At 36.4% G+C, this 23,887-nt stretch overlaps 1 protein-coding gene across 6 annotated transcripts in view; it reads right to left on the bottom strand.

Moving 5' to 3' along the window:
• MAPK8 (mitogen-activated protein kinase 8) overlaps nt 1-23,887 on the bottom strand; it is a 104,582-nt gene that overhangs the window by 2,744 nt on the left and 77,951 nt on the right. For 4 of the 6 annotated variants that reach the window (XM_074337236.2, XM_074337233.2, XM_074337238.2 and 1 more), the window contains 6 exons: nt 11,652-11,817; nt 7,998-8,069; nt 6,478-6,660; nt 6,061-6,185; nt 5,439-5,502; nt 2,181-2,258 (listed from right to left, as the gene is read on the bottom strand). In XM_074337236.2, the coding sequence (XP_074193337.1) occupies nt 2,181-2,258; nt 5,439-5,502; nt 6,061-6,185; nt 6,478-6,660; nt 7,998-8,069; nt 11,652-11,817 (688 nt within the window). Of the gene's footprint in view, nt 1-2,180; nt 2,259-5,438; nt 5,503-6,060; nt 6,186-6,477; nt 6,661-7,997; nt 8,070-8,426; nt 8,499-11,651; nt 11,818-23,887 lie in introns of all 6 variants that reach the window. The other 2 variants (XM_074337237.2, XM_074337234.2) reach the window with 1 other exon arrangement.

The raw sequence follows: 23,887 nt of genomic DNA, 5'->3' as shown, positions 1-23,887 counted from the left end.
TTTAAATCTGAAAATTAAATACCTCAGAAAAGAAAAATACTTGTCTTTTTCTGAACTTTAAAGCAATATAGCAGTTCTCAAATATCTGAATGACAATAATATGGCAAGTCTTTAACTTCAGCTATCTGGGTCATTCCCCTCTCAGAGGAGTCTCTCCATTCAAAGGCATGCAAACTCACTTTAATTATTAGCCAAAGCAAAATAAAGATAAGAAGGTAAGAGAGTGGGAAAACTGCCTCTTTTTTAGAAATCAAGTAGAAATGGCATTGTGATTATCTGATATTTTAACGTCAAAGACTGTTCCTTCCATTTTTGTATATAATCAGGCAACCAAATATTTTTGTAACAGCTTTACTTTCTTCTTTGCAAGCCATGAGAATCCAGAAAATGTCTAGAAACCTGCAGTCCTGTCTTTTCTATTGCTTCTTTTGTAACCACAGTCAAGTGTGGTCTATGATCCAAAACTTATAAATTAAGAACAACAACAACAAAGAAGAACAAATACAGCTGCTCTATTTCATGAGATTCCGTTTACTCAAACATCCAACACTTTCTTAGGACGTGCCGCTTACTAGGGTAGTATGTGACAGCAGAACATTCTCCCAAATAATAGACTTTTCAAATCCCACTTGGGCCTTCATCATGAGCACTCAATTATAATACTACTGCTGTTTTTCAATATAAAGCTAATTAATGAACTCTGCTATTAAAGCACAGCTTTTGTTACAACTAAATTCTACATAAAAGCTGTTGAAACCAATTTATATTTTCAACAGGATCTGTATTATAATTTGGAAGATTGCATTCCTGATCAAGGATTTAAAAAAACAACAAAATTAAAAACTCTAAAATATAACCAAAAATATCACAGAAAGCTACAAAAATTATTTAAGCAAATACGTTTACAGTACAACAAAACGGGCATCTGAAAAACTCTAAAGTTCTTATCTATAAAGATACAATATCCAACTTTTTTCTTAGAATGTGGAAAAGTTTACAAGGGATAACTAAAAAGGCCTAGTTTTACTCAAATTCAAGGAATACCTGTTAAAACACTACTCAGCCTTCAAGGTTCAGCTCAAATTTCATCTCTTTTATAAAACTGTCGTAACCTATATAGCCAGCAGTCTCTGCTGCCAGCCAGAGGCCATACGGGATGCTGGGAAAACCAGGCTCTTTGAAATGACTGATAAACATGGCTTCAAGTATTACCTTTTCTACATAATAGATTTGTAATCTTTCTTTTTTAACTTTTATTTATTTAAGTGCATTTTTCCAGTACCCATCAGCTCCAAGTCAAGTAGCTGTTTCAATCTAGTTGTGGAGGGCACAGCTCACGCTGGCCTATATGGGGATCGAACTGGCAACCTTGTTGTTAAGAGCACCGCACTCTAACCAACTGAGCTAATTGGACGCCCAGATTTGTAATATTATGTCATTTAATTTTTCTGAATTTCAGTTCTCTTATCTGTAAAGGGTGCATAAGAATCCATCCTTCGGGGTCCTGAGGGCTGAATTAAAATAAAGTCACAAACCACCAGTGTCTGTCATGTAGTATTTACTTAATATGTACATGCTGCCTGTTATTTAACTTTTTCCCTCAATTCCTTATGATTTTACAAATACTAAAACTAAATATGATGAGCTTATGATAAAAGAAAATGTTTAATTCCTGCAAACCAGTTTTCTTCTTAGAGACAGAACACTTTCTTAGTGGTATTTTTAATGTTACTGACTTAGTTCAACAAATCAAAAGTATCAAAAACAGAAAGATGGTAACTTGTTATCATATGCACCAAATTTTACAATGAAGCTTTAGCTGATTTATGCAAAGTAAAGACTGTTAAAATCGTAGAAATCGTAGAATTTAAGTATAGTGAATTGTGAGAAACTTCTTTAAAAACAAGAAAACAATGTCAACAAAATAATCTGTTCTTTAATGGAATGTCAGTATCACAGAAAAAGTGCATTTGATGAAGTCAGTTACTAATACATTAGCATGATGTATTGGGCCAACAGCATACCAATGCTTTCCAATATAACCACCCAAATTGTACTCTTTATGCTTATTAAATTTTGAATAATAGTAGTATATGGAAAGAACTACAGGTTTCAGGCCACTGAAGATTATAGCACAATATGTAAACGATAATCTTAACCAAGCTTATATTGTAACCAACCTAAAGGAGAGGGCTGCCCCCGTATAACTCCATTCTTGGTTCTCTCCTCCAAGTCCATAACTTCCTTGTATATCAATTCTGAAAAACAGGTGAACATAAACAAACTTATTTCTCAAAGTCTGAGAGCCGTTCTCACAAGATATGAATGTTTCAAGTAAACATTTTTTTACACACATTAAGTATTTAGAATAGCGTCTTCCAATGGCAGAGGTCCGTAAGTGTCAGCCTAAGATTCAAAGGTGTTAAAAACAATTCTTTGATCCTCAACCACAAATTATGTTGAAAGGAACAAAATCTCTGCCTTAACTAATGTTCCTAAAGTTGGATTAAGGATAGAGCTGGGATTAGAAGCTTTATCTTGTTTACTCCACCAGCACTTTGTACTATAGTGTACGTTACCATACCGCTATCATTCTGTACTACATATGCTTGTTGAATTGTCTCAGTGAGGACTCCAATCACATCTGTCTTATTAACTTCTATTTCCTGAGTGCTGGTGTAGTACCTGGTACACTGTAGGTGCTTACCCAGAGACCTGTTAAAAGATTTAAATGAAAGAGTGTATGGAAGCCTTTTTAACACAATGGAATATAAATACATTGTTATTAAAGAAGCAGGTAGCTACACTTCAACTGCTTCTGAGCTGAAGCATGACAAGCTACCACTGCCAAGATCTCCCCCTGGAATCCTGTTCTCTTCCTAGGCTCTGGGCAGTGAGTGAACTGCTGTGAGGACCGCTCGCTCCCACCAGAGACTGATCCGCGGTGCTGTCCTGCGGGTGCACGTGTCTCTTGCCTGTATTCCCCTCCTGAGTGATTCTGACATCAAGTGTGAAGAGCCTGTGACTTTGAATGTCTACTTAAGAAGAACCTTAAGAGTCCTTTTGAGCACTGAGCCTTGAGCCTCTCTCTTGAGCCTTGCCTTTGCTCGGGGCCCGCTCCAAACCCTTTGGAGTATACTTTTTCTCTTAATAATAATGCCACCTTGAGCCCTGAGCCTTGAGCCACTTTTCTCAGTGCTAAGCCTGCTCCTAACTCTTTAGAAGATACTATCCTTTCTAACAAACTTCTCTCTAACTACTTAAAAAAAAAAAACAAATAAAAAGAACCTTAAGAAGAACCTGGTGGATGGCACAAAGCCATTATTCATCATCTTTTTTGGGTCACGGAACCCTCTGAGAATTGCATAAAAGCAATGAACTCTCTTCTGAAAAATGTACAAGCCAGAAATGTTGCACAGAATTTTAAGGAGTCTGTAACTCTTCAAACTTCTGATAAAGAATCTCTGGTTATGGAGTATGACAATGTTTATGTTGGTCATAAGGTAAAACAAGTCGGTATGTTGGAATGAACAAGAGCTAGAAACACCTGAGTTTGCTTGTACTTGGACTTGGAAAGAGAAAAACAGGAAGTCTCCATAGAGGAAAAGAATGGGAGATGCTTTTCTTTAAAGAAACAAAAAGGAATGACAGACATTTCAGATAGGAGGACTTAAAAAACAAACAAACCAACCAAAAACAAAACAGTACCACTTTGTGAAAAGGGATTAAGGTAGAAGAACCAAAGCTAATTAGGAGTACTAATTAGGCAAAGTAATCTGTAGTTAATGGCTTTGGCAATGGATTTTTCTTTGTGTTATGATGCTAAAACTCTTAAGCATATCTTGAGAAAGGCAGTTTGTAGGTAATTACTGAACTGCACTTGGGGCTAGGAGAAAAAGATACAGAATAAAGGTTAACATGTTTAATCAAAAATCCCACATATATATCTCTATACAAACAAAAATACTATATTTCACTGATTTTAAGATGCAGTTTTCCACAGTTTAGTATCTCTGAAAGTGGGTTGTATCTTATAACCAATGGCACAGTGCAACCATTGGTAGAGTTTTCTTTCTTAGTGGTACATTCTAGTGTGTTTTACAATTGGTAGCCTATTAAGATTCCATGAGATACCGTAAATGTCTACAGTAATGTAATGATACATAAAAATATCAGGTTAGATATTTTACTACATACTCTGGTCCACAGTTATATGCTTGTACATTACCTATTACACATACAGATGCACCAGGTCCTACCCAATTCTATCATTCTGCTGGGCTCTACAGAGTCTAACTATCTGTCTCCCAAAGTCAACTCAGAGAAAAGTAATCTCTGGTTATTCCTAAGAAGAATCAAATTCACTCCTCCCAAATAAATTTATAGATGGATTACCTGTTCTGGTTTACACCCCTCCAGTCCCTTTTGCTTTCCCAGTATTTAGGTACTTAGTGCTTAACAGTATGTCTTCTGTATCCATTTTAAGATCAGGTAAAACAGGGGTCAAGTGACTTGCCCAAAGTCATGTAGCTACAAAAGTGGTCCAAACACGAAATCACAACAGCACAAACGGACGTAAACAGGATCAAAAAGTTACCTGGCCTAACTGTCCCAGGGAATCTTTTAAAGAAAGAAATATTTTAACATTTCCATGACTATCAAAACATTATTAATGTTCAATCACATTTGTAAAATAAAACTACTATATTAGATTTGCAAAGATTAAAAATTAACTCACTCTTCTGGTGGTGGTGGTAGGGGCAAGGGGGTAAAATAGAAATTCCTAACAGTGCTGCTGGAAGTGTAAACTGCTATACTTTCTTTGAAGAGTAATCTGGAAAGAACTGAAAAAGCTTCTTTGGCCCAGGAAATCCTGCAAGGTTTTTCTTAGAGGCATGTGCTCACGTGTGTACAAGAACACCGCAGTTGTCTGTAACAAACTGGACACGACTTAAATACTCTTCAAGTAGGAGCTGGATATAGAAACTGTGACGCAGCTGTACAACAGAATACCACCTATTGAACCAAAGGAGCCAGGTATGTGGAGCAAGAGACAATAATCTCCAAAATATATGATTATATCAACAAAGCAAGTGAGTACAGTGTGTAACCATTTGGGATTAAAATAGGGTGGGAGAAGAAAAAGGGGAGGGAGACACCAAACACATATGCTTATAATATCTGTAGACTACGGAAGAACAAAAAATTCCAGGAAGCATTAATGATGTGTCTGTGTCTGGGGTGGGGGACATGAGAAAGTAGGATTAAATCAGGACGGAAAGGAGACCTACTTTCTACTTTTGCACAAAATAATTATATCACCAAATATGACTATGAATAATGGAAAATATCTTTAATTTCCCCAAGATGATGAATAAATCAACATAAAAAGCCAGAAGCTCTCTCAGCTTCATCTCTAAGAATCTGGTGAATATTACCTTTCCATTCTTCTATTGTGTGTTCCCTTTCATCTAACTGCTTGTCAGGTATCTTTGGTGGTGGCTGAAAAACACAAGGTGACAATAACCAAGTAAGTTTATTGGGAATATATAATTTCTTTATAATTATTTGAAATATTAGCCAGACAGAAAGGTTTGTAAAAATACATTAGACCAAGATTGATCAAATCATTAACCTTCGGATATAGAGAGACTAGTTTTGGAACACTCCTTCATGACAGGAAAAAGGATGTTTAACCACCTTTTTCTTTCCTTCCAGCTTTTAAAATGGTCACATTTTATCTATATCATAGAACTGCGCTATCCTTTGAACACAGTAATTTGTTTTATAACTAAGTTAGGATTTTCTCCCAAAGCACTCGATATTCTAGCTCATCAGATCAGGTATCAAGGCAAGAAGGCAACAATAGTGAGATATAACTTTATTTCGTGTAGGAGGTACTTGGATATGTTCATTAACAAGTTACTTTTAATGCAAAAACAGAAAAACATCATCATTTATCTATAATCTTATTTAAAATTAAAATGCCTCCTCCAAACCTAACTTTAATTCTAACTGTAAGAGGCAATATATTCTTCAAACACTAAAAAAAGAACTTACAGCTTCTGCTTCAGAAGGGTCATACCAGACATTGATGTACGGGTGCTGGAGAGCTTCATCGACAGAGATCCTTTTAGATGCATCAATTACCAGCATTTTGGATAACAAATCCCTTGCCTGACTGGCTGCAAAAATAATGATGTTAATGTACATGTATCTCACAAAAAGGTTTTTAAATTATCAGTACATTTCAGAAACTTGAAATTATCACTTATTAAAAAGTATGTGTTTTAAAAAGAATAGATTTTATTATAAAATCAGGTCATACATACGATAAAAAAATAGTTACAGAAAAAAAATAACTAAAACCTCACTTTGTTCCACTACCCAGAGATAGCCTTGGGCTATGTCCCATAATAACATGAATATACACATACAAAATGGGATTAAATATATATATATATTTATAAAAAGTACCTTTCAGTTTGTTGTGTTCTGAGTCAGCTGGGAAGAGTACATCAGGGAAGAGCTTCTCAAAGCTATATCCAGCATATTTAGGTCTGTTTTCAACATAAGTCCTTACTGTTGGTTGTAGTTTCTTCATGAATTCAGGACATGGTGTTCCCAGCTGTTCAATAACTTTATTCCATTGATCAATATCTAATATCAAGTAGCTAAGAAAAATACTCTGTATCTAATGTTCAACACATTAGTCATATCCATATTAAAATAGTAAGAAAACAACAATTTAAAAAATCCTAAGAATGTGGCAGTTATAAAGCTTATATCTTACAGCCACCTTGCAAAAGACAGTAATTGTAGGTGGACAAAAAAGATCAATAACAAGCTTTGTGTGTAATCCTTATGTAGAGAGCAAGTGTGTGTGTGTTTATGTGTCTCATACTGATTTTATCATAAAAATGGAAGCTTAAACTAACAAATTCCACATACAAATGACAAGTGATTCAAAGAATGATAATTACTACCCCTAGGGACTCTAAATATAAACTGTACACAATTCTAGAATACAAAATTTGCCTTTCTTTTCAGCTTATCAGAAAATGTCAGTACATATCCTAGAGCCTAAGAAATATTTCTTATAATCTGTCCTGTTTTTTTCCTTTTTGTGTGTGTTTTTCTTTAGTTTTCTACAATAACAGAAAATGACCAGTAGCAATAAAAACGATGGCTTTGACAAAAGTGGCATTTTCTTTTGCCATTCTTTGTTTAATGTATGTTAATAAAAATTTTTTAAAGCTCTGAAACTTATGAAAACGAATCAGTATTTTGGTAAGTTGTAAGACTACTTTTGCTTGAGTTTTTACATTCCCAGTCCCTCCTGCAGACTAAGACCTAAAACTTTCTTACTGCAACCCAGTGCATAAGGCTTTTCCCATTCCTCTTTCTAAAATAATTGTGTTACTAGCTGATAAATACGTAACAGATCACTCACTGGTAATATAAATGCATGAATCCTAATCTACTCATCACCATAAAACTATTATTATTGCTGAAATTCTCAGATGAAAAGATCAGTATTGTTATGTTGAGAAATGAGACAACAACCAAAAGACATGAAACGCATAGAACATTAACAAAAAAGTGGTGAGGGGAGGGGGACAAATCAAAAGGATGACCAGAGGCAACAGACAATTCCAAAATTCATATTAAAGTCCTAAGTACTTCTAGACTTACTCAAGTGTATAATTATTAGACATTTTTAATGCAAGCCATGATTTTTGATTTAGGTTAAATAAATCAACTCAAACACAGCAAGGTAACTGTGGATAATTAACTTGAGCCAGTGCTCAGAATTAACATATGAAACAATCAATAAATGAGGGAAAGGAAAGTCTATGTCAAATAGCAGGTGGTATTTTGAAAGAGCAGAGCAATTTAACAATATTATTAGGGACAGACAAAATACATTATACCCGACCAAGCTGTCATACATTTTGACCTTTAGAAACTACACTTTAGGCCAAAGATAAGGATACGATCTGTACCTGGGAACAAAACACCACCTTTGATCATTTCTCCCATGATGCACCCAACTGACCAAATGTCAACTGAAAACAAAATGCAATGACATTAACATAAAGATTTTGGTTAAAATAAAAAAAAAATAAACATTAAAAGAAAATCACACACACCATGTATACTTTAAAATTATAGAAAGCAGTATAAAATAAAAATGAGTGACAGTGAATGTGCTCTAACTACCAGCAGAGACTGTATGTCCTACTGCCAGATGCAGTCTACAAATATTTCAGCTTATCTCAACCATTTTTGAACTATAACAGCCACAAACTTTATGTCTGTTTAAAAAACCCCACATGTATGAAAGTACCATATTCATTTTCATTAGAGAACATAAGGAAGTTCATCACCTAACTGATTAAACTGCTGAAGCAGCACAAGGATACAGTCCCTTCCTGGAAAGAGGATTTTGTGGCAAACCATTTCTCCCATAATGCACCCCACAGACCATAAATCCACTATATGTTTGCAGCACAAAAGAAGGAAAAGCAAAGCAAAAGGTTGTTAAAATCAAAGAAGCATAATATGACTGCATTATATAAAAAACTACAAAATATCACAAAAAGAAAAAAGTGATTTTAATTTTAGCTAATGGAATAATTTAAAACAAAATGTTTTTCAAATGGCTTTGATTCACAAAAGCAATCGTGAAGTGTGGCCTTTTAACTACATATCTAATTTTAAAGTGAGAGTTACGCACAGAAATCACATGATTAAAAATTCTACACATTTTGTCACTGAAACTTTGTTTATAAAATATAAAATAGAACCAAACACAAACTTTGTTGTAAGATTGAAAAATATATGAGGTAGCAAAATTCAAAAAAATAAAACCTTGATACTATTTTGAGGTTCAACTGTGCATTATACTCTCTCTTTAAGTCAAATAAAAGAAAAAAGCATGAGCAGAAAAATCTAGTATATTCAAATATTTGACAGAAAAAATGCATTTCTATGAATAATTACAGTTTAAAAATTAATCTAAAGTTCTTTAGAAATCTTCAAACTGGATTTCATAAATTCATTTGAGTAGTGCTATGCTTATTCTGAATCAAAAGTCATGTTTTCTTGACAACATTATGGTGTATTTACTGTACTATCCCCAAAAGGAACAAGTGCATAGAGAATGAACAAATGATCAATTAAGAAAACTTAGCAAAAGAAGTTATTCCATGTTTTTCATCTAAAGTTTTTAAACCCAAAGAAGTGAACAGCTTTTGATTTCAGAAGTGAGTTTTGGCTGAAGAGAGTATGAAAGTTCCTACTTTAAATGGGAACTCCAATCAACACCAACCAGAATCTGCTAGACACAGAAATAAGCGATTTGTGGGTCTCCACCTGTTTCATTAAAACTAACAATACACCCTGACTTTTTGTATCTCTGGGTTTGAAAATCAGATAAAAAGAGAGTAGGTGCTTGCAGTTTAATAGGAGAACAGGGAAAGAATGAGTATTTAAACGGAAAGCCTTCGAAGCTTGCATTTGTTTTTGAAGTTTGAGGGTCCAAATTCTTTACAAGCAAAAGAGGAAAAGGGCAGAATTGGATGCAATGGACGTTAGAGAGATACACCCTTTACCATGTGGGAGGACTTAGGAAATTAAAGTGTACTTTCTAATGCATTCTTATAAGGAGACTGCTAGTTCATTACAGAATTGGAAATACATTTTGGAAATCCTGTGGGACTAAAGTTTCTCTAAAATTTCGTATTAAAATACATACAAATGTTTTTTTTTATATTTATGGTACATGGTTCAACTTCCAAGGATAAAATTTTAGAGGAAAGTTAATATACATAAATCAGTTCAGAGAAAAAATTTTTCCAGGGTTTTCATTTTTTGGCAAAAATCTATTACAATACATTTTCTCTATAGATTTTATAGAAAATGGCAAACTTTAGTTAAAAAACCAGGATACAACGTATGTAGGTAACTTAAGAAAAACATATTTTTAAACAGATTTTGAAAGCTATAAGTATGGAGAAGTTGTTGTCTGGGTCAGTGAAGACTTTCTCAGAACACGATAAGCCTGGTTCAGACACACAACTAGCTTTAAAGGGTCTAACTGCTTATCCTATTAGGCAGTTTAAATATATTCCATTATATCATACTTTCCCAAAAGCTTTGAGGTAGTTTGCAATACAAGACAAAATAAGAGTTGTTAAAACAAGTGGGGATGGGTGGGTGGGACGGGAACGTGCCACTAAAAGAATGAAGTTCTTATATTTAACCTTGTGTGCTAATGTAGTTATCATGATTAAGCATTCCATTTGACTCAGTTTCCTGAGCCCCCCCCCCAAAAAAAAAAAGGCAATAATGTGATCTACATAATTCTTATCTAAGAGAAAAAGCATGTCAATTCTTTACATGTTATTTTTTCTTGGTGCTAATTTCTGGTAGAGAGCTTTCTCCCAAGATCACATTTTTAGGACACTGAGTAACACACTACACAGTATTTGTGACAGGCGATGGTTTTACAGCAAAAGCAGAAGCAGCCATCATGCTGGTTACTTGAAGTATCAATACTCAAAAAAAAAAAAAAAAAAGAAAAGAAAAGAAAAGAAAAAAGTAAGTCTAATACTAAACGCAGTTCACTGAATTCTACAGGGTATAAGACAATTTTAGGTAGAGAGTAAGAAAACAAAACAGCATGTTTAAGAACAAAAGAATAGTAAATGTTTAAAGTATTTGTTTTTAATTAGCTCAGAAAAGGAAATTAAGCTAAAATCCTCAGTTCAATGTTACCTTATATAAAAAAGAATCCTGAAGACTGACTTAATACAGTTTCCTGACTCAAAGTGAACTGCTGTTCCAGAGTCCTTGCTAGAAAAAACATCTAGGTCCTATTCTAGGGAGTATTTCGGATGAAGTTACCACATTTAAAAACTTATAGCTTAAGTCAATAAAATCCTGTGCAGACTTATCTCCTAAATGTTTGGGAGTCAATAACATTTCTTCTTAAATTAAACAGAAATATATGTATACCTTTTTTAAACTCATGAATTTTCTTCAACCTTGATTCTAATGCTGGTGTGTGTGTGTGTATTACACACACAACTAGATATGCCATTGTTTTAAGGCTGGACACAGGGCTTTGATGAAACACTGTTCCTACAAAAGGTCACCTTAATTATCCATCAGCTTTGAAGAATGGCTTTACTGTAGCTCTTGAAGTTTACACTAAGTACTATTGCTATTAACTTTAGTCTCCAGGTTGGAAATACGAGCAAATGTCATTAACAGAAAACTAGGATTACTACTAATGATAAACTGTCAGCTCACTGCATATTCCTTTGAAACCATGTTAGAAATACTCATTTTCAAGTTATAGGAAAGCAAATGACATATATTCTGGTTTAGGGGCCATGGCAACAAATTCTTTATCCAACAGTAGTGTTGATGGTTATGCATTTGTATTTAAATAAACAGGGCCCCCCAAGTTTTTCCAAACATTTATGACAGAATTTATAGTTAGTTTCAAACTACTGATAAACATTTCAAACAGTGACATACATTTAACTCTACGCACTTCAGCTTAAATATTTACATAAGAAACCTGATAAACAAAAGCAGACAAATCAGAACAGTATTTCCAATAAAGAGTGTTTGCTGACCGTTTTCTTTGTAGCCCATCCCTAGGATGACTTCAGGCGCTCTGTAGTAGCGGGTCACTACATAAGGTGTCATCATAAAACTAGTTCCTGCAGTCCTGGCCAGTCCAAAGTCAAGAATCTTCAAAGTGCAGTCTGATTTTACTACTATATTACTGGGCTTTAAGTCCTTCAAAGAATAAAAATAAAAAATGACTGCTATGATATATACAAATATTTCGCTCTTCACAAGTTATCAGATCTCTTGTAAAACAATCATGCTAATTATTTCTCTCACCATACCTGGTATCACGGCACAGATTCATCACAATAGGCTAACTGGAGAAATTAGCCTGATAGCATTTTAACTTATGAGTTAAACTTTAAGTTATTTTAACTTTAAGTTATTAGAGAAGTTAGGAATGTTTTATTTGCTGGAAATTATGATTAGCTAGCAATTTTCGATCAAGGGGAGTAAAAGTGACTTGGAAAGGCATCTGAAAGCTCACGTAAGAACTATTATTATAAAAGAAAAAGAGAGTCTTTTTATTTTTTATTTTATTTTATTTTGGGGAAGGGAAACAGGACTTTATAGGGGAACAGTGTGTACTTCCAGGACTTTTTCCAAGTCAAGTTGTTGTCCTTTTAATCTTAGTTGTGGAGGGCACAGCTCAGCTCCAGGTCCAGTTGCCATTGTTAGTTGCAGGGGGTGCAGCCTACCATCCCTTGTGGGAGTTGAACCCGCAACCTTGTGCTTGAGAGCCCACGCTCCAACCAACTGAGCCATCTGTCACTGGCCCAAGTGGGAATCGAACCGGCAGCCTTCAGCGTTAGGAGCACGGAGCTCCAACCGCCTGAGCCACCGGGCTGGCCCCAGAGAATCTTTCTTTTAAAAAATTCAAAGTCACAGTAAGTTTTATTATAGATATTACAAATCAACAATGGGCCATTCTATGTCAATCCCAGCAAGCGTCACTTGACCTTACAAGTTGGCAGATGTTCAATTCTAAAGGACTGAACTAGTCGTCAGCAGATTCCCATCACTGATTTCCCACCCCAAACCACACAAATTTGTTTATAAAAGTTTTGTCTGCTCATAGAGGTAGGACAGTATTGTCTCGGTGTCAGTAATCTATAAAATTACTTGCTGCTCATGCTACTAAATAACATCTTTGTGAACAATTTCCCATCTGACCCCAACCTTAAAGAATTCTGTGCTATGATCATTAAAAGAAAGGAAGCAGCATGAACACTCATGGCTTCCAGTTCAACACATTTGCCTGAAAGCTCCGATGAGTCTTCTTTATAAACCAAGAGACCAAGCACATACTCACAACACAGACACATTTTGTCACTGGTACTGACACGCAGTACAGACACTGAACACCAGTGGTTCATGCAATCAGGGGAGAAGACAGCCTGGAAGACGCTCACTTTTGTAAAGTCTATATCCAGAAATAGATGGACGTTGTCTTTAGTGCATTTTGATAGGCAATCATGGATGTAACCTAAAAACAAACTGTCAAAAATGCCTTAGAGTATTACCTGAAATTCATCTTTGTATATCAATATGTACCTTTCTACGGATGTTAGAACCACTGCTAACTGTATGAGAAGAATAACTGAATGTGTATGACTGAGGCAGAGGCAGTGAAACTAACCGAATAATGTTCAGTCTTCTCTCCCACCCATTTCCAGCCTCCTCACAGTTAGGCGGGCAAGTCTAACTGTGACTAGTTCAGGTCAATGCGATGTGAGTGGGAGCAAAGAATAGAAGGGCATCCTGTTGTCACCCTACTTTGGTCATTAGTGACATTCCAGACAGCGGACCCTCTGTCAACCTGGGTTGCTGAGCACCACCCATTATGACCAGCACTGGACAAGCAATGTGGGATGTAAACTTGAGTTGCATTAAGCCACTGAGAATTCTGCATAGCCTAATTGTGATATTGTGGTTTATAATAAGAAATATATATTTGTTCTCTGTCCCGATTAAGAGCTCCTAAAACCCTTAGAATTTCCTAAGTGATAAGAGCAACAAGGTGAAAGGACTGCTTTTTGCTATTCATGAAAAGCCCCCTTCAAGCTACCTCTGAGTTTATGTTAATGAGTGACTTTCCAAAAGCCCAAAAGGATGGGGGCTGGTTGCCAGGGGAACCAATGTTATTAGATATTGGAACTTTCAGCCCCACGCTCAGACGTCCTGGGTGGGCAGAGGGGCTAGAGATTAAGTTCAATCACCAGTGACCAATGATTTAATAATAAACATGCCTATGTAATGAAGCCTCCATAAAATCCCAAAAGGACAGGATTCAGAGCACTTCCTGGTTGGTGAACACATGGACATCAGGGGACAGTGGCACACCCAGAGAGGGCATAGAAGCTCCACACCCTTTGCACATACCTTGCCCTATGCATCTCTCCATTTGGCTATTCCTGAGTTATGTACTTCATGACAAACTGGTAATCTACTAAGTAAAATGTTTTCCTGAGTTCTGTGAGCCACTCTACAAATTAATTGAACCTGAGGAAGGGGACATGGGAAATCTTCAAATTATAGCCAGTAGGTCAGAAGCACAGGAACAGCCGGGGCTTGTGACTGGCATCTGACATGGGGGCAGTCTTATGGGACTGAGCCCCTAATTTGTGGGATCTGGTGCTATCTCCAGGTAAATAGTGTCAGAATTGAGTTAAACTATAGGATACCAGGCTGGTGGCCAGAGAATCTGAGACTTGTTTGCTGTGGGCAAAACCTCCACACATCTGGTGTGAGAAGCAGAGCTGTAGTAAACACATAGGACAGTTTTCCCTTTACACTACTCTATTCTAACACTGAAATTGGTGCCAGGAGTGCAGTCACTATTATATGAACACAGGATCACAGCTTAGCAATGGAGCAGCAGGTAGCAAGGAAACGAACATCAAGGATTGGAAAAGTGATCCAGGTTATACAGTAGCAATACATTTCATGACACTGTCATCTGCAATAACCTGGAAGCACAGCACTTGAATAATGAACTTGGAGCTCCAGAATACGTGCTGGCAAATTAAGGCCTGCCTGTTTTTGTAAAGGAAGTTTTATATATATCGGAACACAGTCATACTCATTCAATTACCTATTGTCTATGGCTGTTGTGTTAGAATGGCAAAGCTGAGTAGCTATTACAGAGATTGTATCCTTTGCAAAACCTAAAATTATTATGTGGTCTTGCCTTTGCAGAAAAAGTTTCCTGACCCTGCTCTAGAAGAAGAGATTAGAAAGCAGAACTTTAGCAGTGTGTGTTTGTGGCTATTGGCTGCATTTGAAAGAACTAGACACTTTAAAAGTAGAAATGAAAGGGATCAGAAAGTGTAGAATTGCAGGGCCTTGCCATTGTGGAAAAGTTAAATGCTACTAGACACTTCAAAAACAAAAAAGGGCAGATGGTTCAAATATCTCCCCCTCCAGCCCAGCATACTCCTTCCCTGTACTGATGAGCCCAATCAGATGACTTGGTTTGACCAACGGAACGTGAGGAAACGCGATGTGCACGAAATCTGAAGAGAAGCTGTAAATGTGCTTGATTAGCTCGGCTCTTGCTCTTCTATCTTTCACCATGAGAAAAGGACGTGCCCTAGGAAGGCACTCCTTCAGCCTGGACACTGAAACCGGAACATGCAACAGACCCTGAACCTGACCCCATGATCTGAAGCAGTGCCACACAGACAACCTGCAAACCCAAGCAAGCAATAAATGCTGTTTTAGGCCACTGATAGCTTGGACTTGTTTCTGAAGCACCATTTTCACATAATTCTAAAGGCCCTTGAGAGAAAAAGACTTGTAAAATCTTTCAACTGATGAAACTGAAGCCTGAACGCTTAAAGTTACATATTAAGGTCCAGTGAGCTAACAAATGTGCTTTGAAAAGAACTGTAGTTAAAAATATAAAAAGTGTCTGAGAGAGCTATACTATCAAAAAACAAACAAACAAAAACAAACAAAAAAACCCTCCATAATTCTGTGGCTATTCTAGCTTTAAAACAGTGGCTCTCAATTCAGGGCAATTTTGCCCGCGAGGGATACTGTCCTTGGAGACACCTTTGGTTGTCACATTTAGGGAGTACTACTGATATCTAGTGGGCAGAGGCCAGGAATGCTGCTAAATATGCTACAATTCTCAAAACAAAGAATTATTCATCCAAAATGTCCACAGTACCCAGGTAGAGAAGGACTGCATTAAAATGACACTTGATCTCCAATCTTTTGCAGGTAGAGAGCTGAGAAAGCTGAGCAGCCCCCAAAGAGAGCACATTTTCTAATACCCACTTTCAGCCAGATTCAAGGATGGTGAAAAGGAAAGACTCAACAGGGTGGAGCCAGGTAGGTGCCACAGAGAACAGCAGACACGACACGATGGTCCTTGCGGAGATCAGATTCAGGGCCTAATTAAGGAATATTCCCCACCCTCAGGGCAAGGGATACTCAGAATGTCTGCCCAAGCAAATTCCAGATTACAAATACCCAATACTGCATTTTTCAATTTCCCGAATGTTTTGTTTATTGTGGTCACCCTGGCCCTGTCTGACCACATCTAGAGGACAGGGGCAGTGGGAGGGGATGGCCAGACAATTTGGTCATTCTTGGGCCAATGCTTTCGGACGAAAAGGAGCAATGTCTGGATTAGATGTAGAGATTACCATGTATCACTTGGAGCTAAATGCCTGCACAGAATAGGACTTGGTGATGTTGCCTAAGGAGAGGATAAATGTGGACTGAAGGGAGCAAGGGAGTTCTGATAAGCAGAAGGGCAGACTGTGGCAGAGACGGTGCTCACCACCATTGTGAAGTCAGCCTCCCCACAACTCCAGTTCCCTCACAACCAGGCAGGTCCTTATGACTAGTTCTGCCAATGGGCTTAGAGCAGAAGCGATGTGTCACATCCAGGCCAAAGCATAAAAGAGCCAGTACACACCACCTGGCTTTCTCTTTCCCCAAAACAGTGACCAGCAACTATGTAGACGGTGGAGCCTCATTCAGTTTCGGTCTCTGAGAGACTTTGTGGAAACCCACCCCCACACTGACTTACATTGAACGTCCAAGGGATGGAAGTTCAGGTTAGATTACCACGTAAGCAATCTCAGGCCAGCAGAGATATTAGCTTAGGGCGAGGGGAATCTGAATGAGAAGTAGAGCAGAGAGATGATAACCAATTGTGGCCTCAATCCAGCTGCAGAGGTGGGTGCAGTAGTTTACCCCATTAAACTTCTTCTAAGTTACTCAAGGAACAGACATCAATGAAAACCATGGAGGAACAGTTTCCAGGACTTACTGTAGGGACAAGGTGGGGACAAGTGGCACCAGGGGTGGCCTGTAGTGTGTTGTGACGCCTGTTCTGATCTAGGGTTCAGACTGAGGCACTCATTCTTCCAGCCGTTGGCAGTTTTGTTGGTTGCTGACAGTTTTCGGCAAATCTCTCCCCAGGATCTGCCCTCAGTCACAGAGTGCCACCTTTTCCAAGGTTACGCTGCTCCCCAGGGCAAAGGCCCAGTTGAATTACCAGCTGAGAGGGCTCTGCAGTGACTGTAATCAATTCGATTTCTCCCTCTGTGCACTCTTACTTCCTTTGCCCCCACCCGCCCACAGATGCTGATCCTGAGGGAACACACCAATAAACTTCTCACACGTGCATCTCTTTCCCAGAGTTTGTTTCCCAGATGGCCTGACCGAAGATACAGGCATAGTCTTCATCACAGGTAACAGACCCCAGTATGTCTTTCATTAGTTCAAATGTAGTAGGTAAATTTTCTATGGAAGTGCTGTATTTTTAACACTTTATCTGTCTACACTAAGGAAGTATGTGAGAATATGCCAATACTATTGTGTTTGTGCAGTTCTTCTATTTTCTACAATTTAAGCTTTGTGCATTGCAACTCCACGTATCAGGTCTCCTGATAGTTGCTTATGCAAGTAAGTGTATTATACCCTTCATCTTATAAAATGACTGTTTCCCCACCATATTCAACGTCACCTGATTGCACAGAGTTATCCTTGTTTGCATCTGCTTGTACATCTTTGCCAACCTCTTTGCTTTCAGCCACTGGAAGTTAGTGCAACTGTTTTCACTATAGAAACATGTATTGTTGTTCGTTGTGTGTGTGTGTATGTCAAAATTTGACCTTGTTTCATTATGGGTTAATCCCATTTATACATGATGTTATATATTGGTCTTCTGTAATTTAATGTTTCCTTTTCACACTTCTAGCTATTTCTTTTGTTTACTATCTTCTATCATTTGGTCTGTGAATTCTGTTCTACTCAACTGCTACCTCCATTAATCTGGAAATTTTCTATTTGGAAGATTTTATTTTACAAAAATCAAATTAACTTCCATGGTGGCAGATTACTGTCCTGATCCATAGGACAAAGGAAACAAAAACAAACCCAGAAGTTTAACGTTTTTGCTCTACCTCGCACGTTATATAAATATGGGACAAAGAATATACTCTCCCATTTAAAAAGATTTATCTTATGTTACTTAAAGATGGCAACAGACATAATAACAGTTGCATATGTAATATACAAAGCAATCAGAATGATAACTAAGGATAAGTCTGAATATCTCAGGTACATAACTGTCTTAAATAGCTAATTTGAGCACAAATATATATATTTATTTTATTATGAGTTATTTGATACAATGTAGCTCACAAGGAAGATATAATTCCACTGAATTAAATAAACTTTCAAGAAATTCCTCTCAAATTAGATGCAAAACTTTTCAAAGAATAAGCTAGAATTAAAACTAAAATACAAAAACATATGTCCACACGAAAATTTATACATAAATGTTCAGGTCAGCATTGTTCATAACAGCCCCAAACCTAGAACAGCCCAAATGTCCCTCAAGTGAAGAATGGATAAACAAAATGTGGTATATCCATATAGTGAAATATTATTATTTGGCAATAAAAAGAAATGAAGTACTCATACATGATACATCCATGGAAGAACCTTGAAAACATTACCACAGGTAAAAGAAGCCAGTCATGAAAGACCACATGCTATGTAATTCCATTTACAGTTGAACCATGAATAACATGGTTTGGAACTGCACCAGTCCACTTATACACAGATTTTTTTCAATAAATACTGTATATGTATTTTCTCTTCCTTATGATTTTCTTAATCTTTTCTTTTCTCTAGATTACTTTATTGTAAGAATACAGCATATAATACATATAACATACAAAATATATGTTAATCAACTGTTTATGTAATTGGTCAACAGTAGGCTATTAAGTAGTTAAGAATGGGAGAGTCAAAAGTTATACGCAAATTTTTGAGTGCACGGGGTGGGGTGGGGGTGTGGGGTGGGAAGGGGGAGTGGTCTGTGCACCTAAACTCCCATGTTGTTCAAAGGTCAACTGTATATAAAATGTCCAGAATAGGCAAATACATGGAAACAGAAAGTAGATTAGAGGTTGCTTAGGCCTGGGGGTAAAGGTAACAGGGAAGAATAAGAATTGAAGGTTAATGGATGCAGGGTTTCTTTAAGGAGGGCAAAAATGTTCTATTACTGGATTATGGTCATGTCTGCACAACCTTTGAATAAAAAATGCTGAATTGTACACTTAAGTGGGTATATTGTATGGTATTTGAATTATATGTCAATAAAGCAGTTAAAAACAGGATATAAAAATATAAAATATTTCTGAACACATATAAAAAATACAACTCTGGTGAATACTCAACTTTATATAATTGGTAAGGATAATAGAATATTTTACATACTGCTTCATTTTAGAGCAAAAATAACCCTATATTACTCCATAAAAATCAGCAAAATACAATGTTCCAAGAATATAAAGAAAGACTGTAATGTCAGCAAAGATGGCAGAGTAGATAGCTCCCCAGAAACACCAGAAAGCAGAGCAAAAATTATCAAAACAAACTTCTGAAATCTGGAAAATAGTCAAACATTTATAACAACCAAGTGAACGCAGAATCGAAAGAGGCAACTTAAACCAATAGAAAAGACTTATGGTGTTTTTATTAGCCTTTGACCTACTTATTTCCCTGGCTGAGTTAGCGGTCTTAAAGAAAGCATCCTGCATTCTCAGCGTGGGACCTTGGTCGTGGGCTTAGATAGAGGGTATTTCTTGAAAACACCGTAAGGAAAATGAATAACCCACACTGCTTGGCACAAAACATTAAAGTTGAGGAAAACAAGACATGGAATACCATTATACAACATACGCATAATGGGAGTCCCAAAAGGAAAGGACGAAGAAAAAGGGGCAGAAAAATATTTTAAAGAATAAGGACTGAAAATTTTCAAATTTAATGAAATACATGAACCTACACATCCAATCTGCTCAACAAACTACAAGAAAGATAAAAGCAAAAAATCTGTACTGAAACTCATTAAAATCAAACTGTTGAAAGCCAGACCAAAAAAAACACACAAAAAAACCCCACAATGGATTTTGAAAGCTTCAGGAGAGAAGCAAACTGTCACTTACAAAAGATCCCCAATGATATAAACAGCTATTAAAAAAAAAAAAAAAATCATGGAGACCAACAGGCAATGAAATGACACATTTAAAGTGCTGAAAGAAAACGAAGGTCAAACAAAAATTCTACAGCAAGCAAAACTATCCTTCAAAAGTGAAAGAGAAACTAACACATTCTGAGATAAATGAAAGTTAAGGGAGTTTGTCACTAGTACCCCTGTTCTTTAACAAATGCTAAAGGGAGTCCTTCAGGTAGAAATAAAAGACACTAGACAGTAACCTGAAGTCATATGAAGAAATAGAATACTGGTAAAGGTAATTACATAGGTAAACACAAAGGCCAGTATTATTGTATTCTGGGTTTCTATTTGTCTTCCAATATGATTTAAAAGACAAATGCAATAAACAGTAACCACAAATCTACCTTAATAAACACAGTATATAAATACGTAATTTGTTACAACAATGATATAAAGGAGAAAGGAAAGAGTGTACAGGAGCAGAATTTTTGCATACAACTGAAGTTAAAGTGGTAATAACCCAAAATAGATTTTCATAAATTGAAAAGGTTAACTGTAATCCCCAAAGTAATCTTTATGAAAATGACTGAAAAATATACAGAAAAGGAAATGAGAAAAGAATCAAATGACACAACAAAAAAGTAATTAAATACCCAAAAAAGGCAGTAATGAAGGAAGCTGAAGAACAAATGTATATGACATATTGAAAACAAATAGTACAATGGCCAAAGTATCTTATTCCTTATCAGTAATTATTTCACATGCAGATAAACTCTCCAACTGAAAGCCAGACAATGGCAGAAGGTATCAAAGAAACATGATCGTCCTACTGTAGGCTATCTACTAGAGACTCCCTTTAGATTCATAGACACAAACGGGTTAAAAGTGAAGAAATGGAGAAAGACATTTCAATCAAATAGAAATCAAAAGAGAGATGGGATAGCTATACTAATATCAGACAAAACAGATTATAAGTCCAAAAATGTTACATGGGGCAAAGGACAATACATATTGATAAAAAGGTTGATCCATCAAGAATATATGTATACACACCCAGCAACAAAGCCCTACAGTACATGAAGCAAACCTGACATAACTGAAGGGAGAAATAGACAATTATACAATAACAGTTGAATACTTTTATACCTTGCTTTCATCAATGGATGAAAACAGAGTAGACAGAAGATCAATAAGGAAATAATGTAAACTATACTACAGTTTGTAAAAATACTACAAACCAACCAGATATAACAGATATATATAAAAGACTCTCCAAAAATAGCAGACTGCATATTTTTCTCAAATGCACATGGAACATTATTCAGGACAGACCCTATGTTAGGCCACAGGACAAGTCTTAATACATTTTAAAAAAACTGAACTCATACAAAATATCTTTTCTGACCACAATGGAATGAAAATGGAAATCAAGAAAAAGTAGGAAATTTGTGGAAATTAAACAACATATACTCTTAAACAACGAATAGATCAAAGAACAATTCACAAGGGAAATTAGTAATACTTCGAGATGAATGAAAATGAAAACACAACATACCAAAATTTAGGGAATGCTGAAAAGCAGAGCTCAGGGACAATTTTACAGCTTTTAACAGCCACATTAAAAAAAAATAAAAATAAAAAACAAAGGCAAAACACCTCAAATCAATTACCTAACAGTCTACCTTGAATACTAATCCCAAAGCAAGAAGATGCCAGGAAATAATAAAGAATAAAGCGTTGATTAACAAAACAGAGACCAGAAAAACAACAGAGAAAATAAACAAAGCCAAAAGTTGGTTCTTTAAAAAGAACAACAACATTGACAAACCTTTACCTAGACTAAGCAAAAAAAACAGCAGATGCAAATAACTAAAATCATAAATGAAACTGGGGACATTACTACCGATTTTACAGAAACAAAAAGGATTATAAAAAAATACTATGAACAATTGTACACCAACAGATTATACAACTTAGATGAAATGGACAAGTTCCTAGAAACATACACTATTACCAAAACTGACTCAAGATATAGAAAATCTGATCATACCCATAACAATAGAATGAATCAATCAAAATTTCCCCCAAAAAAACCCAAAAACCAAAAACTAAAGACCAGATAGCTTTAGTGGCAAATTCTACCAATAATTTAATTAAGAATTAATGCCTGTCCTCAAACTCTTCCAAAAAACAGAAGAGGGAGGAATACTTCCTAACTCATTCTGAGGCCAGCACTACCTTGATACCAAATCCAAGCAAACATCACAAGAGAACAAAACACACATACCAATATCACCTACTTATGATCATACGAGGTCCAACAATTAAGTTCACGAACTCATCCCAGAAGAAGTGCTACATACCTCACTGCTGGATTTCACTACCGTAACCTTCGAAGTATTCTCCTTGGGAAGCTATGCACCGATGCCAGCACCTAGTCCACCCTTCAAAGTAAGTTTGGAACTCTTTTCCTGAAATGGCCATCAGAGCTGTCGTCGTATTACCCTTGATGTCTTGAATGTCATCAAAATGTCTTCCTTCCAATATTTCCCTTATCTTCAGGTAAAGAAAGATGTCACTGGGGGCCAGATCAGGTGAGTAGGGAGGGTGTTCCAATACACTTATTTGTTTCCTGGCTAAAAACTCCCTCACAAACAGTGCCGTGTGAGCTGGTGCATTGTTGTGATGAAAGAGCCATGAATTGTTGGCGAAAAGTTCAGGTCGTCTTAACTTTTTCACACAGCCTTTTCAGCACTTCCAAATAGTAAACTTGGTTAACTGTTTGTCCAGTTAGTACAAATTCATAATCAATAATCCCTCTGGTATCAAAAAAAGTTAGCAACATCGTTGCAACAAGTTCGCAAACTTAATTGTCAAACCTCATAGATGTAAAAATTCTCAGCAAAATACTAGCAAAATAATACCAGTAACATATTAAAAGGATTATACATTATAACCAAGTGGGATTTATCCCAGGAATGCAACGGTGGTTTAATATACAAAAAAATAAAAAAATAGATCAACCCAATTAATATACCACATTAACTGAATCAAGGAAAAACAAACATCATCATCTCAACTGATGAAGAAATGCATTTGACAAAACCCAACACCTTTTCATGATAATAACACTTAAATTAGGAATAGAAGGTATGTGATGAAAAAGTAATTTTATGTAGAGGTCTGGCTTTTGCCCTGAGCTCCAGGTGATCTCTAGGCCTCTAGAATGTCCTGACTGACAGCAGTGTTTTTGTTTGCCTGGGGTTTTGGCCACAGGACTAACAAGGTGATTTATGAGTGAGGCTTTGGGACGGGTATCAGTTCCAACCTCTGGAGTAAACCTTAGGAACGATTGGAAACTAAAGGTCAACCAGGCAGGTAGTATGTGATTCAGCAGCAAAAAAAAATCTGGATACCAAATGGGTGAGCTTTCCGGGTTGGCAATACTCTGTATTTTTTTATACTTTGGCTGGAAGGACTGAATGAAATCTCCATGTTTGGACCTCTCTGATTCTGCCCTATGCATCTCCTCCTTTGGTTGGTTCTATAAATAATTTGCTTTTTTGTTTGTTTGTTTTTTTGCTGTAATAAAACTGTAATCATAAATATAGTGCTTTTCAGAGTTCTGTGAGTCAGTCTAGGAAATTATTGAACCTGAGAGTGGTTGTGGGGACCCTAAATTTACAACCTGCTGATCTGAAGTGAAGGTAGTCTTGGGACTCTTGTGGTTGGTATCTGAAATGAGGG

Source organism: Rhinolophus sinicus, chromosome 15, assembly GCF_057876585.1.
Source record: "Rhinolophus sinicus isolate RSI-liver-muscle chromosome 15, RSI-T2T, whole genome shotgun sequence".
NCBI classification, from domain to species: Eukaryota; Metazoa; Chordata; class Mammalia; order Chiroptera; family Rhinolophidae; genus Rhinolophus; species Rhinolophus sinicus.
The sequence above is the reverse complement of the archived record's forward strand: the minus strand, read 5'-3'. Positions and strand labels throughout refer to the sequence as shown.